The sequence below is a fragment of the Rattus norvegicus genome, chromosome 3, assembly GCF_036323735.1.
Source record: "Rattus norvegicus strain BN/NHsdMcwi chromosome 3, GRCr8, whole genome shotgun sequence".
NCBI lineage: Eukaryota > Metazoa > Chordata > Mammalia > Rodentia > Muridae > Rattus > Rattus norvegicus.
Window position 1 is genome coordinate 65,503,593 of NC_086021.1, and position 13,377 is coordinate 65,516,969.

The 13,377-nt window shown below is 43.8% G+C and overlaps 1 protein-coding gene across 3 annotated transcripts in view; it reads right to left on the reverse strand.

The window, feature by feature from the left end:
* The window catches only part of Itgb6 (integrin subunit beta 6), a 124,216-nt gene that overhangs the window by 48,629 nt on the left and 62,210 nt on the right, over positions 1-13,377 (reverse strand). For all 3 annotated transcript variants that reach the window (XM_006234232.3, XM_006234233.5, NM_001004263.1), the window contains 3 exons: positions 10,230-10,395; positions 8,720-8,881; positions 5,514-5,609 (listed from right to left, as the gene is read on the reverse strand). In XM_006234232.3, the coding sequence (XP_006234294.1) occupies positions 5,514-5,609; positions 8,720-8,881; positions 10,230-10,395 (424 nt within the window). The remainder of the gene's footprint in view (positions 1-5,513; positions 5,610-8,719; positions 8,882-10,229; positions 10,396-13,377) is intronic.

The window sequence follows — 13,377 nt, forward strand, 5'->3', positions numbered from 1 at the left end:
CTATGTTCAGGATCCTGATTGCCTCACAGAAAGGAAGGCAGAGAACACGGCCGGGAGGTGAGTCCGTGGGTGATTGCCCATGAGATACTTTCCTTCTTCAGAGGGAGCCAATATGGTGAGATTATTAGAGTGGGGCAAAACTTAGTAGTGGGCATGCCGCTGTTCAATGCATACCCTGCTTTTCTGTATGCTTAAATTATGCAAACTTAATAAATCCATAGCTTAGGTGGACCCCTATCCTCATTGTATCTCTTTCGTTGGAACCAGAAGATAGTGAGACTCCTAGATGGGAAAATGGGTTTAGATGGCTGCCCAATGACATTATGCTTCCGGGCTATGTGGCCTCTTTCTATCACAGGGAAGAGTCACAGAGCTCATTTCAAGTCTATACAGCCTTAACTTGATTCATTCACCTAAATTAACTGCAACGCTAAAGGACCTTAGGTCAAAGATTGTGCTGGCCTTGAAGGACTGTCGTTTAAAGAGTTCCTCTGTGGGTTCCTGGGCCAGACAGCTCTGCTCCACCCTCCTGCCCTGTGACTTTACAAGCTAGCAGTGAAAGACTCTTGACTCCCAATCTAGTGACCAGGAGTTGCTGTGCTTTGTGGTTACCACAGTCTGGTTATGTGGTCAACTGTGACTTCTCCCAGTGGTTGCGGCTACAGACTCTGGTTACCTGTGTCTAAATTCTGTCAGGTACAACTTGCTTTGCTAATCTGTGGAGATATATAGAGATGGAATGATAAAGTGAGTGTAAAACTCTCAGTCTCCAGGTGGCCACTCATGGTTCTCTATGTCACCATGGTCATTGCTGTGTGCAATCACCAGACCTCAGCCAGGGAAAACGCCAGGTGTGCTACTGTTGGCATCAGAACCAGTTTTATGATTGTCAACTAATCTGCTACAAACACCGAGTGACTTAAAAAAAAAAAAAAACCCAACAAACTCATTAGCAAAATTCTGTCAAAGAACACCGCCCCTCGCTTCCTGGGTCTCTACAATGTTTCCATCTTGTTTTTGTGAGTTCATAAACTGATTCACAAGTCTGTTAATCATGCTCGAGACTTCTTGAGACAGACATGGTACCTTTTTCTTGTGGTCATGCTCTGGCTGGTCTCCTAGAAGGTGCTCAAGAGACAGTTGACTGAGGGAGTGGGTGACAGACTACATACTCGGTAGCATCATTCCTCAGCGATACCCTAGACGTCCTAGGTGTTACTCTAGTGTTCAAACATTCAGATGTCCTAATTGTCTATGAGAGGGCCTAAAAGGGGGAATCTCATGAAGGCTCTATTTAAAACTCATGTCTCTCTTTTCTCTTGTGTTAATGGTTTGGAGTAGAAGCCTTTGGATCCTTTAGGAGAAAAGTCCTATGTGTTAGCTCACAGTGACCACTGATGGTAGGGCAGAGTTGGGATTTCCTAGGTAGCTGATTCGGTAGATGCCTACTGATCTGAGGACAGGAGTTTGATTTCCAAGTCCTCCCTTTCTGAAGGATATTCCAGTTGAGGAAAGTGTAGGCAGCTGGCCCTCCTCAGGCTCTGTTCCTAGACACCATCAATTAAGGAGAAATCAAAAATCTTCCCCATTACACTTGAACCGAGAGCAATATTAACTCCATGGCAATGTCGCATAATCGTAAAATTGCCTTTTATGCCAGATGATTTTATTTGCATTAAAAATCCCAAGTTTGAAACATCCAATTATAGCATGAGACTGAGAGGACGGGAAATAACTTCTTAAAGTGGGTCCTAAGATTAGCCACACTTGCTCTCTCTGTGGAGATCATCAGATTCATGGCCAGCTCCAGGGCTGGTCACCGACTGCTTAGAACAGAGGGCGTCTGGCCTAGGTTTTGTATTTTATAAATACCGAGGCCGGAGAGATCAAGGGATCGCTATTGAGCTGAAATTGTTTTGATCTTTTGCAACAAGAACATTAGCAAACAAAACCATAATTGAACCAGTTAACGGATGGCGAGGAGGTTCAGTGTTTATTGTATCTCCCTCTAGTTCTCCGTACCTCCAATCCTCTCTTGCTACGGTGGCTAGCTCAAAGGATAGTCAAAGGAAGAAAGGGAGAGAGGAAACCGGGGTTACTGATTCCTGAAACATGGACACTCAGGGACAGGATGTGGTTATCCTGAGCCGTGCAAGAACACATGGCTTGCAACATGTCACGGCAGCTCCTCAGACTTGCTATTTCATCAAATCTGTGCCGGTGGATAATTGCTCAGGGGGTCTCTGTGCTACAGCCCAGTGAGAAGGGAGGCTGGGGAGCCTCTCCAGCAGGTCTGTCCTGAGCAGATGGGATGGCTCTGCTTTCCTCGCTGCAGGGCCCCACACCTGCTCTATGTGCCCAGGCTTCCCCAACCCTGACCAGTATTTGTCACATCAAGACCCAAGTCCCCACTTGGAACATTTGATCCTATTTTCGAAAAAAAAAAGGGGGGGTGCTTTTATTGCATTTTTATATTTATTTAACATCTTCATCGAGACTTGGCCTAAACAGAAAGACATATAAGACACCATCCTCTTCAAAGACCTAGTAACTGAGAGCTCTCTGTCTCTAAGGGAAGGGGTCTCCGAAGTGTAAGGATCTGTCTCTACCTCGGCGCTCATGCTTTAGACGCGTCATTCTGTCTAGTAGTCACGGGGCATCAGCGAGGGAGGCTGTAGACTGGTTGAACTGATGCCTGCTGGAGACGGACTCACTGCCTGAGTCTCCTACCATAAACACTAGCTCCCAGAACTGCCGTCGCTGCTAGCCCTTCATGCCTCTATCCTCCCAGCTAGCTATAGACATGCTGAAAACATATAGATATCGTAAAGCCTTGCAAATACCATGAAGCCATTAATAACATGACTTGACGGTATGGTAAAAACACTGATCTACAGTGATCGTTTCTGACTAAGAAGGAAAGGCCCCTCGACTTCGACAGTTAGACTCTAAGCCTGATGCTACCTTAATGTAAATTAAGAGTGAGCATTCAAAACCAACAGACTGGAGTATAAACTTTTTTTCTTTTTAAAGCTTGGGTAATCGTATCTCGATTTTAAATAGCATTTAGTCCTTGGATATAATATAGTACCTAGTGCTCAGCCAATTATCTATCATTATCTCTTGGACCCTGCAATTGGACGAACAAGAAACTATTTATAATAATAAGTTTGTCCCTAATTGTCTGTTTGCTGGAGTCTGGGGTGTACATGCAGTCATACTGAACTGAAAGAAAAGTGCTTACTGAATCCCTTCCTTTGTTTGCTCAGCTCCTTCCAAGAGTGCGCAGTACTCCACCCCCACCCCCAAATACCTACGCGGTCCAGAGCATCCTACCCAGCATGCTGAAACAACAGCCATTTTTCCTGAATTCCATGAACGGGCAACATAAATCTTACTTGGGGTGAAACAGAGCGGCCATTGAACTTCACCCATCCCCTGCAGGCTGTGCAGGCACAGAACTAGCCTTACTGCATAACTCAAGCAAATTATTTCCCTTCTGGAATCTCCATTAGATCTCACCCCTTGGCTCCTTAATTCATCCCATTGCTGGCTTTACTTTTCAGCCACTCTTCGGTCCTTATGGTCTTTATTTCACAATTGCCCCACATACTGTGTAGCCCCAGTATCCAGCACGCATAATGCATGTTCTAAGAGTTTTAAATTGGAAGGCAACACAAACCATTATTGGTCTATTTTCTGTTTTCACTCTCAACAAAACAATAGTTCAGCATTTGCATGCTATGTGGGACCTTCAGGTCGGGACATGTGGCTGTCATTATCTTCCGACCAAACTGCCTCCTGGCCCTCTAAATGCAGATGGCACGATGAACCATCAGGAGGAAACCTGAACAATGAGACACAGTCGCAGGGTGGGCTGCTGACCTGGGCTGCTGAGGTGTGGCTCCCCGAAAGTGTCCCTTGGAATTTAGTGGCGCCCGGATGGCAGAGCTACCACAGATCATGACAGAACATAAATTCTTCTCCTAATGAGATTAGTAGGCAGACAAAACAAATGTCCTGCTGCAATATTAGAGGCAGCTGTAATCTGGTGTTTTCCTTGGAAACGATCATTTCTTCTGCAGCCAGGGACCATGCGCAACTAACTTGAATGCAACAGATTCTGTTTAGCCACACGGTTATTTTTCATCCTCCCCTGTCTTCTTAATGGCGGACTGGGGGAGGCATCTAAACGTTGTGAGTCTTGAAGACTCTGGCCAAAGTGAATAATGAGAGTCTACATTCATGTTCATCAATCGTGGTCCCAGACTCCCTTTTGCAGGCAAGTTCTATGCAGCTCCCCCTCCAGCTTCTAAGCCACAGGCCTGCTGGGAAGGAGGTATTGTGACCCACTAGGTCCTCTCACATTAGCTTTTGAGATCAAAGGCAGGATAGACTCACTATTGTACTGAGGGTATTTCAAAATCTGTCTTTACACAGCTCTACTACTTAAAACCAGTGGAAACCAGTATCACATACTAAGGAGACTTAAGAAGAAAAAGCCCAGATCAGGTGAGTGGAGAAACAAAAGGGTTGAGGATGGAGCTTGATTGCAAGAGTTCCTGAGTGTACAGAGAAGGCACCCTCACCTGGGCCGACAATACCTTCCTCTCATTAAAAACCCAAGATAACATCTCCTCCTGGACCCTTTCCATAGAACCTGATGTAAGTTCCCGGGCTGCACCAGTTGGACTAGTGAGTACATTTCATCAAAGTCTTCTGGGAAATAATTGGAGTTTGCCCTGCACAGTCACCAAGAGGTCCTTTCAAAAGGAATGGGAAATCAGAGTCTGAATTTAGGTGGATCTGACCTTTTTGCATAGAAAGCACCATCTCATGTCTGCGTTTCTGAAGTCCAGGCCTTCCTCCGAAGCTGCATATGAGGTGTCTCTGTTACCCTCACTCAGAGTTATCTCAGCGCACAGCACTTGACATCTTGTTTCCCTTAGGTTGTAAAGTGACCGCAGAAATCTTAGATATGCATAGGCGCTTTACAGTTTATTTGCTGGTCAGCAAGCATCATTTAACCTAATGAAAGACTTTCTCCATACTGGTGCCTCCTTCCAAATACCCAAACTACAAACACAATCACATTGGAGGGGCATATGTGTGATCATTTTTTGGCCCAAATTAATAACTTTTTCTTTTAACTTTCCACTTCTCAGAAGCTTGAATTGCACCTCTGGCTTGAGTCTTTCTGTGTTTGCAAATACTTTGTCATCACCCTCAAACTCTTAACAGTGTCCCCGTTCCATTAAGCCCTTGCCAGACAAAATGCTTGTTTTAATGCCGATGGGTGACCCCCCCCTCCATTCATCTGTATTCTCTCTCATTTACCCTTTCATTTCCAACTCTTATTGCTGCTATGGGTGTCTCCACTTTCCACTGGTGCTCTGTGCTTGGGATCTAAAATTTAAGCAGTGAATGAATGCACTTTGAGTCACAGAGTTACCTGAAGAGTTTCATGGCTCACGATCTCCTTGAAGGGAATCTCTCAGATCATACTTGCTTACCTCATAGAGATGGACTTGTTCTTGGGTGACCGCAAAGATCAGTAGCACGTTGTTTTGTACCAGTTTATCAATGAGTTGGCCGATCGTTGGATATTCCTAAAACCAATACTTAGATTTAAAATATCATAACAAGAGATGGTAAAATTTAAAAGTTGTTCCTTTCCCAGTTGAGAAATCAATATTCGCAGGCATCTTATTCTCAGGAAACACACATTACTGGTGCTATTCATTTAGGAATGATCCCAAGTCTTGTAAGTTCAGGTAAGTCCTAAGAGCAGACTGGCAGTACGTCACACCATGCCGTCCTACTCCTAAGCAGGTCCCTTGGAATTTATTTCAAGACTTTTACTGTGCCATATTATCTTCCCCAAGTGCCACTCAACAGTGGGTAGGAATGTAAGACCAGAGGCATGGGGTGGGTAGACTATGATGAATGTGACTGAGGTGACTCTTGTAACTCTTACTGGAATTGGACTTGGCAACATGAAGGTTGAGGACAGGACTGAGTGCTGATGAATAGCACACTATAATTCCTACAGCTGTCTGATTTGAGACAGCCCTGCACCAGTCCTCGGGGTTAGTTTTATTGCCTTTGCAATGTCATAAATTGGTGGTATGGAACCCTACAATCTTATCTTTTTTTTAAAAAAAAACAACACAGGATTACTGAAAACAATTGGTCCTTTTGACATGGGCACATTCATTCCCAAGTGACGTGAATAATTTTAAAAAAGAAAAGACATTATCCATTATCAAATTTACTGAGGAGTTCATTTTCCAAGTCTAGAAAACAGGAAACACGCTTGCCTGTCCTGGGATTCCAAAAGTGGATAATGCACAATGCAGAAGCGCAGAGGAAGGAGGGGTCTGTGGCCCACTGAACTAGGTATATGGGCAGGACTGTCATCTGTCAAATGGAGGGAAAGCGATGATAAAGAAGCCTTCTGTTCGCTGAGGTCGGGCACTGTTACCTTCTCAGGACTGCTAGAGTATTTTTGTCTGGGACTATCATTAGGTACAAGGTTCAGGTTGAGCAACAAGTGTTCCTCTCTCTAAATTACCCAGGGAAACTTCCCAACTGTGATTCAGGCTATTAGGCTATTGGTCCCCCACCCTTTTTTTTAAAAATCACATTTAGATTTCTATTTTTCTAATGATTTATTTATTTTTATATATGTCTGTATGAGAGTGTTGGGTCTCCTGGAGTTACAGTCAGTTGGGAGCTGCTGGGAACTGAACCCGCAGCCTCTGGAAGAGCAGCCAGTATTCTTAACCTGTGAGCCATCTCTCTGGCCTCCACATGACCAGATAATGGAATTTTTCCTTAGTCTGATACATTTAGTGCTATTGCTTTCCCATTGCCCAAACTTTAAGCATCCTTCGCTCTAAAGCCCAAGTTCCTCCGGTGCTAACCTTACCTCCATGAGTGCGCACCTGTACATGGCTTCATGCAGAACCAGGGTCACACCACCCAGCCCACATACGATGCTGTTTTATGTTTGGGTGAGATCTGTTACTTTAGTGCTCCCAATTCTATTGAGAACTCGAGGCCAGAAGCAGCTCATATTTGGTCCCAGGAATCTGGCTTTGCTTTCAGAAGATGAAAAAAATTCAAAGGACTCAGGGGGCATTGAAATGGTCCGTGGCTTCTGTGCTTGTGCAGAAATCGACTCTGAATACTGAGCCAATTTTATTTATTAAATGAGAACGACATATGAGGTAATGGATGTTGTTTGGTTCTATGATCTTTTTGTTCCAAGATCTCTCTTATGGGGCATTTGATAAATTAATGGCAAAGGACCCTTTTTTGGAAACTCATTGACTAAAAGATAAACTATGGCAAATAATCATTGTGATTCTCACATGAAAGTGTGGCAGTTAGAGACCATGAATGTGTGGGAACTAAAACTACTCGAAGATAGGGGAGAGATCTATGTTGAACTCCAGAATTAGGTCAAAGAATGACCTAAGTTTGTGAACTAGTAGAGTCTTTATAGAAGAGCCTTTTTTCCCCAGTTGGCGTTGGGATTCTAGGGTTTCCCTCTTCTTCCTGTACATACCTTTATAAATCATCACTTGAACGGCCCTTTAACTTTCTGAGCCGCGCTTCCTCTTGTGTTAAATGTACAGAACATGACTTTCCCAGGCTGATGTATTTAATGTATATAAGTGCAGATTTATTTAATGTATATGAGTACACTGTCGCTGTCTTCAGACACACCAGAAGAGGGCATCAGATCCCATTAAATATGGTTGTGAACCACCATGTGGTTGCTGGGAATTGAACTCAGGACCTCAGGGAAAGCAATCAGTGCTCTTAACCACTGAGCCATCTCTCCAGCCTGGGCTGATACTTCTACCCCACACAGCTCAGCACCCACTGAGCTGTCAGGAAACGAAGGTAAGAACCCAGTGCAGGCTCTGAGGAAAACACCATGGGACGGATGGGAGCGAGCACATTGTCATTCCAGAAATGGACATGAAGACGTCCATGAACAAAGGAGAAATGAAAAGTGACTGCTTTGGGATCTAGTGGAGGTCAAAGTGGGCTGTCTGGGTTTTAAAGGGCAATTTAGTTTCTTGAGTATAGGGGATGACATTTATGAGCACAGTAGCCTCGTGGTCTATTAATAGAAACAGAGACCCATTGAAGATCATTTGAAAGCACTTGGGGCAAAGACCTCTGAAATTTTTACTTTGACAATGGTCAAGTTGTTGTTTTTTAAATGTTACCAGCATTTTTTTCAACCACAGAAAATAAAGCTACACGTTAATAAGCGCCAATCAAGGAGTCTCTGATTAGCTGTCCCAAATGGAGCACTGTGGTTGTGGCATGACTGAGAATGACGATGCTCAAAAAGCCCTCAGTGGTACTTTGCTGACCTGGACCGTGGTGGAGATTAGAGAGCTACATGCACTGCTTTTCGTTGGCTTTGGGATCTCTGAGACACTAGGGAGGATCTGGGCTCGCCTGTGCCATAGCTGGTTTAGACTCTCAACATATGCCTACTGCCTACCTTGTGGAGGCCACCTGGCTTCTGTGGGGAACTGTAATGCAGGTGAAAGAAAGCGATTTCTAGCTCCTAAAGCAGAAACTAATACGCCACTTCCATCAAGTATGAGTCATTTCATACGGCTTCATAACAGTTGTCACCGTGTGGGCCTCCTTGTGGCTCGGGAAGCTGAGGACACTGAAGGTTACATACCAAGACAGTTGACATGGAGTATTCATTCCTGTTGTCCAAGTGACAGAGCCCATCGTTGGGAATCACAATGCCTGCCAGCTTGCTGTCCATTCCAAAATGAGAATCAGCATCACTCACAAAAACCAGGAGGTGGAGCGAGTCGTTGCGCCAGCCAATCTTTTCCTAGGGTGAGAGGGATGTCATGGGTTACATGGAGATGGGCGGGCCCGTTGCGCCAGCCAATCTTTTTCTAGGATGAATGGGAAGCCACTGGTTATATGGAAAGGGGAGGGCCCGAACTGAGGCTTGTGAAGCTTCTCCCTTTTGGATTCTGAGCAATGCCTGGAGAACCCATTCTAGCCTTTCTACCTGTAGAGAAGGTATAGTTTATTAGAGACATGAAATCCTGTAGCATTCCTTTTTCCTGGACAGCTTTCAGATTTTCTTTTTTGTCACAGAAAAGGAGTTCCTGTACAAGTAATGTTGCGTTTGCCTCGGCTTCTGGCTATCGATCGTAATTGTTCAGCTCTCACTTTGTGAAAAAAATATAAAAATAAAAATAAGACGAGGTAGCGAGGAAGGTCACAGCCATGGCAAATTCAAGCTAAATGCAATGCAAATTGGTTATAACGTAAGTCTGTTTCATTAAAATGTCACCCAACATTTAGGCATGTATTTCTAACGATGTCACCTAAAAATTATAAACCTATCGCAAGTACAAGAACTGCTGATTGAAATGGCCTCAGGGTCCTGCCCGCTGAGATCTCCACAATCTGTGTTTTTAGCAGCGATCTCTCAGAACTAATATAAGTCTAGGAAGCATTTGAGCAAAACGCCATCCTGGCTGTCCTGACCTACCCATTCCTTTCCTTCTTCTTTTAGCTCCTTGACTCTTCTGCCTTCTTGGAGCTTCAGCTCTAGCTCCCGGTATTTCCCATGAAGAACTATCATCTAGATGGACAATTATTCCCCTTGGTACCTCAAACTGTGAAAGGAGAGCTAGAGAGATGGTGCTACCTATGATCCTGATGTTATTAGCTCGAAACAATAGATCCTTATCTTGAGCCATATAATCAAACTCTGCCTGTAAAAGCCAAGGCAGCTCCTTGGTAGAGCTCCTGTACTGCTTGCCTAGCACATACAAGGCCCCACACCATTAAAAAAAAAAGAGGTGAAAAAACTATGTGTTGTGTACTAATTTTAAATTTGTTTATTAATGTTCTGCCTTTAATTTTTCCTACTACAGTTAATTTAAAAACAACCAATCTGATATTTGAGCCGAAATTTTCTTATACTAGGACACTTTTATTTAATTATTCAAATATCAGACATATGAAACAATCTTCTACTTCAACATGATAAAATTAACTATTTAATAGACATTTTATCTTTTAAGAAAAGGAGCAAATGTAGAAATATGGCAATCAAAGGAAAAGCAATTAGCTAAGCTTTCCAGAGCAGATTTATTAATAAATCAGAAATTTATGTTAATAGGATGGACTACTGACCCCCCCCCCCCAACACACCGTACCTTACACACAGCAGCTTGCATGATGGCATCGAATCCGCCTTCAGGCGTGTCAATATTAGCGGAAATCTTCTGTTTCCTCACAATTTCATTGAATCTCTCAGCATCATCAGTCAATGGCAAAATGTGCTTGAATCCAAATGTAGGTAAGCAGAAATAGGGGATACTACTACAAAAGGAATATAGAAAAAAAAATCTTAAATGTGATCTAGTACAGTTAGTGAATCTGATAGTTTAGGAACGTTTCCTTAAATAATGACTGGTTTTCTAAAGGACCTCACTCTGTGACTTGGCTGAATCTCTCAGCTAAGGTTGCCATCTTCTCCGTGTTGACTTTTAACAGACATCTATTTGAAGCTGCTGTATATTGTCATGCACAGGCTCAGACAGCGGCAGCACCAGACCCTCATTCCAGGGCGTGTAATCAGTTTCTACTATTGCCTATCAACCCATCCAAAATCTACCTGATAAGTTACCTTTACCTGATAACAGCTGCTTTGTGTTGGTATCTCGACTTGTTATCAAGCATGAGTCATCCTGTAGCAGTGGAGAGAGGAACGTGTCCCTCCTCCTCTGCTCCCAACCTGGTCTACCATGGGCCACAGCAAAGCTCTTGGTTCTTGTCTTAGGATTCCTATTGCGGTGCTAAAATATAATGACCAAAAGCTACTTGAGAATGAAGGGTTTCGTTCATCTTACAGCTTGCAGACTGTCACCCAGAGAAGTCAAGGCAGGAGCCTGAGGCAGAAAATGATCAGAGGCTTGATCTTCAGGACTTATTCAGCCTGCTTTCTTATAGTACCCAGGACTACCAGCCCAGGGGCGGCACCCCACACAGTGAACTGGGCACTCCCGCATCAATTATCAAGAAAAAAAATGCACCACAGGGCTTGCCTGCAGGCCAATCCTGTGGAGGCTTTTTCTCAGTTGAGAGTTTCTCTTCCAAAAGGACTCTAGCTGTACCAAGTTGACATAACCCTAGGCAACAATGTTTCCAACCCCATAGTGATAGACTATCACAGCAGCCCAGCCCAGAACTAAACTGTCTTGGTAGGGTGAAACCTGCACCAAAGAAACACAGCAAATGAGGAGAGCTAATAAAAGGTTCAGACACATTCACGTTTGGAAGCCAATTACTCGCTGTGCACAGAACTCTGGAAAAGTTATTCAACCCTTTTTAGCTTTGGGCTTCACTTTGAAAAAAAAAATGGAGCTGATGATATAGACGCCGGTTGTCTTTGGACTATGAGGGGTAAAGGATCACTGGCAGAAATAAAAGATCTAGTACGTGACTTCAGATCAGCTGTTGAAATCCTGAGGGCAGCCTTAGCAATCTGGGGTGTGTGTGTGTGTGTGTGTGTGTGTGTGTGTGTGTGTGTGTGTGTGTGTGTGTTACTTCGGTAAAGACAGGGTCTTACTAACTGAGGCTGGGTTTGAACTTTCTGAGTAGCCCAGAGATGTGTTGAACATGTCCTCCTCCTGCCTCAGCCTCCTAGGTAGCTGAGTAACTTGCCTATACCCAGTTTCTTACTCACGTTGTGAACAGAGAGGGGAAACAAAGGCTTCCCCTATGCATATTCCTAGCTGAGTTTAAGCAAAGCGGGGATCTATTCTCCTTCAGTTGAGGCACACACAGCATTGACAAACAAGGGGCCCACTGATGGTCTAGTTGGTGACATCTGGTTTATTTTTTATTTTCCCTGCTTTTTATTGATGTTTTTCACTGTTTGAAATGGTTCACAGGTCTAATACTGTGTTCCTCACAAACCTAGTGTACTAAAGTGGTCTAGTGTTCCTAATGTGGCAAGGCTGTTGTGTAGTTTGTGTAGAAATAAACTTCGTTCAGACTTTACAGTTCAATGGTAATGCATCAACGATATTGATTAAATTACATGTCCCTAGACTGAGATACATGTAAAATAACGGTGCTTATCAGTATATTAACTGAAATAAAAACCCTCACAGGAACCCGATTCCTTGTGCAGCCATGCTCAGTATATTGCAGGTCAATCAGTACATGCGTCATGAGACCTGAGAGGACCACAGAACTGAGTAACTGGGGATCTTATGAAGACAAGAATGGTGATGTCCGTGAAGACCAGTCATCTTTTGGTTAGTACGCATGCATAGAAAGAACTTCAGACTCTGTTCCCAAGTGTAAGAACAAGGTCACTGTAGAGGGCTAGCACCGACTGGCACAGCTCCAATATCTCGAGACAGCCATGCTCCAAACAGAGGCTCTGGTCACAGAAGGTCTCCCCTTCCTGATCTTTGTTCCACTTCTTCAGCCAAAGGGAGTTTTTAGAACCCCTGGCAGCCATGGGATCAGAAACAAGGCAAGAGTGTTGAATAGATGTGATCGGCACTTGCCTCGGTGCCACTTCGCTCTGGGCTCCCAAGACATTCGAAGTTTGACTAGTATTTCAGCTGTGTGCAGCATGATGAGCTGAGCAGAATCGGTGTGAGTCCCCACAGAAATCACTTCCCACAGACTAGCATGCACCCAAGGACGGAGAACAGATTTGATTAACGACATCGCTAGAACCATGCCTTCTATGTAATACACACATGGGTGTTCATTGAAGAAATTGTATGTTTTATACAAACACAGAAGAGAATAAGAATGAATTCTAATGACAGAGCTGTCTCATAGTCCTTTTGATCATCATTTCTTGATGAAAATTCATTCTAGAAATCTGGTGGCATCTTATATATTTCTTAATTGTGTCGCCAGGTTAGGCTAAGTGGTAATACCTGGTATTAGCAAGAGCAGTCTGTGGTATGTGCACTATGACCTGGCATCCAGTCTCTCAGACTGTCTTTCTGCCATTCAAGTGACATGTGATTTGCTCTCTGCTTTCTCTAACTTGGTGCCATTACTCTGTGACTCCATTGTTTAAATAAATGGCTGGTTTCTTCATATTTTGAAGTAAAATATATAATTAAAAAAAACAATAAAGCTTGGGGGCACCATGAAATGCTGCCTACTAGATATCACATGACCGTGGCCACCATGAACACAGAGCAGACAAGGCTGCTTGCACAAGACCTGCACAGGCATGCTTGCACACACACACACACACACACACACACACACACACACACACACACACACGGATCTTCTTCAGGATCTTTGTAAATCACAATAAAA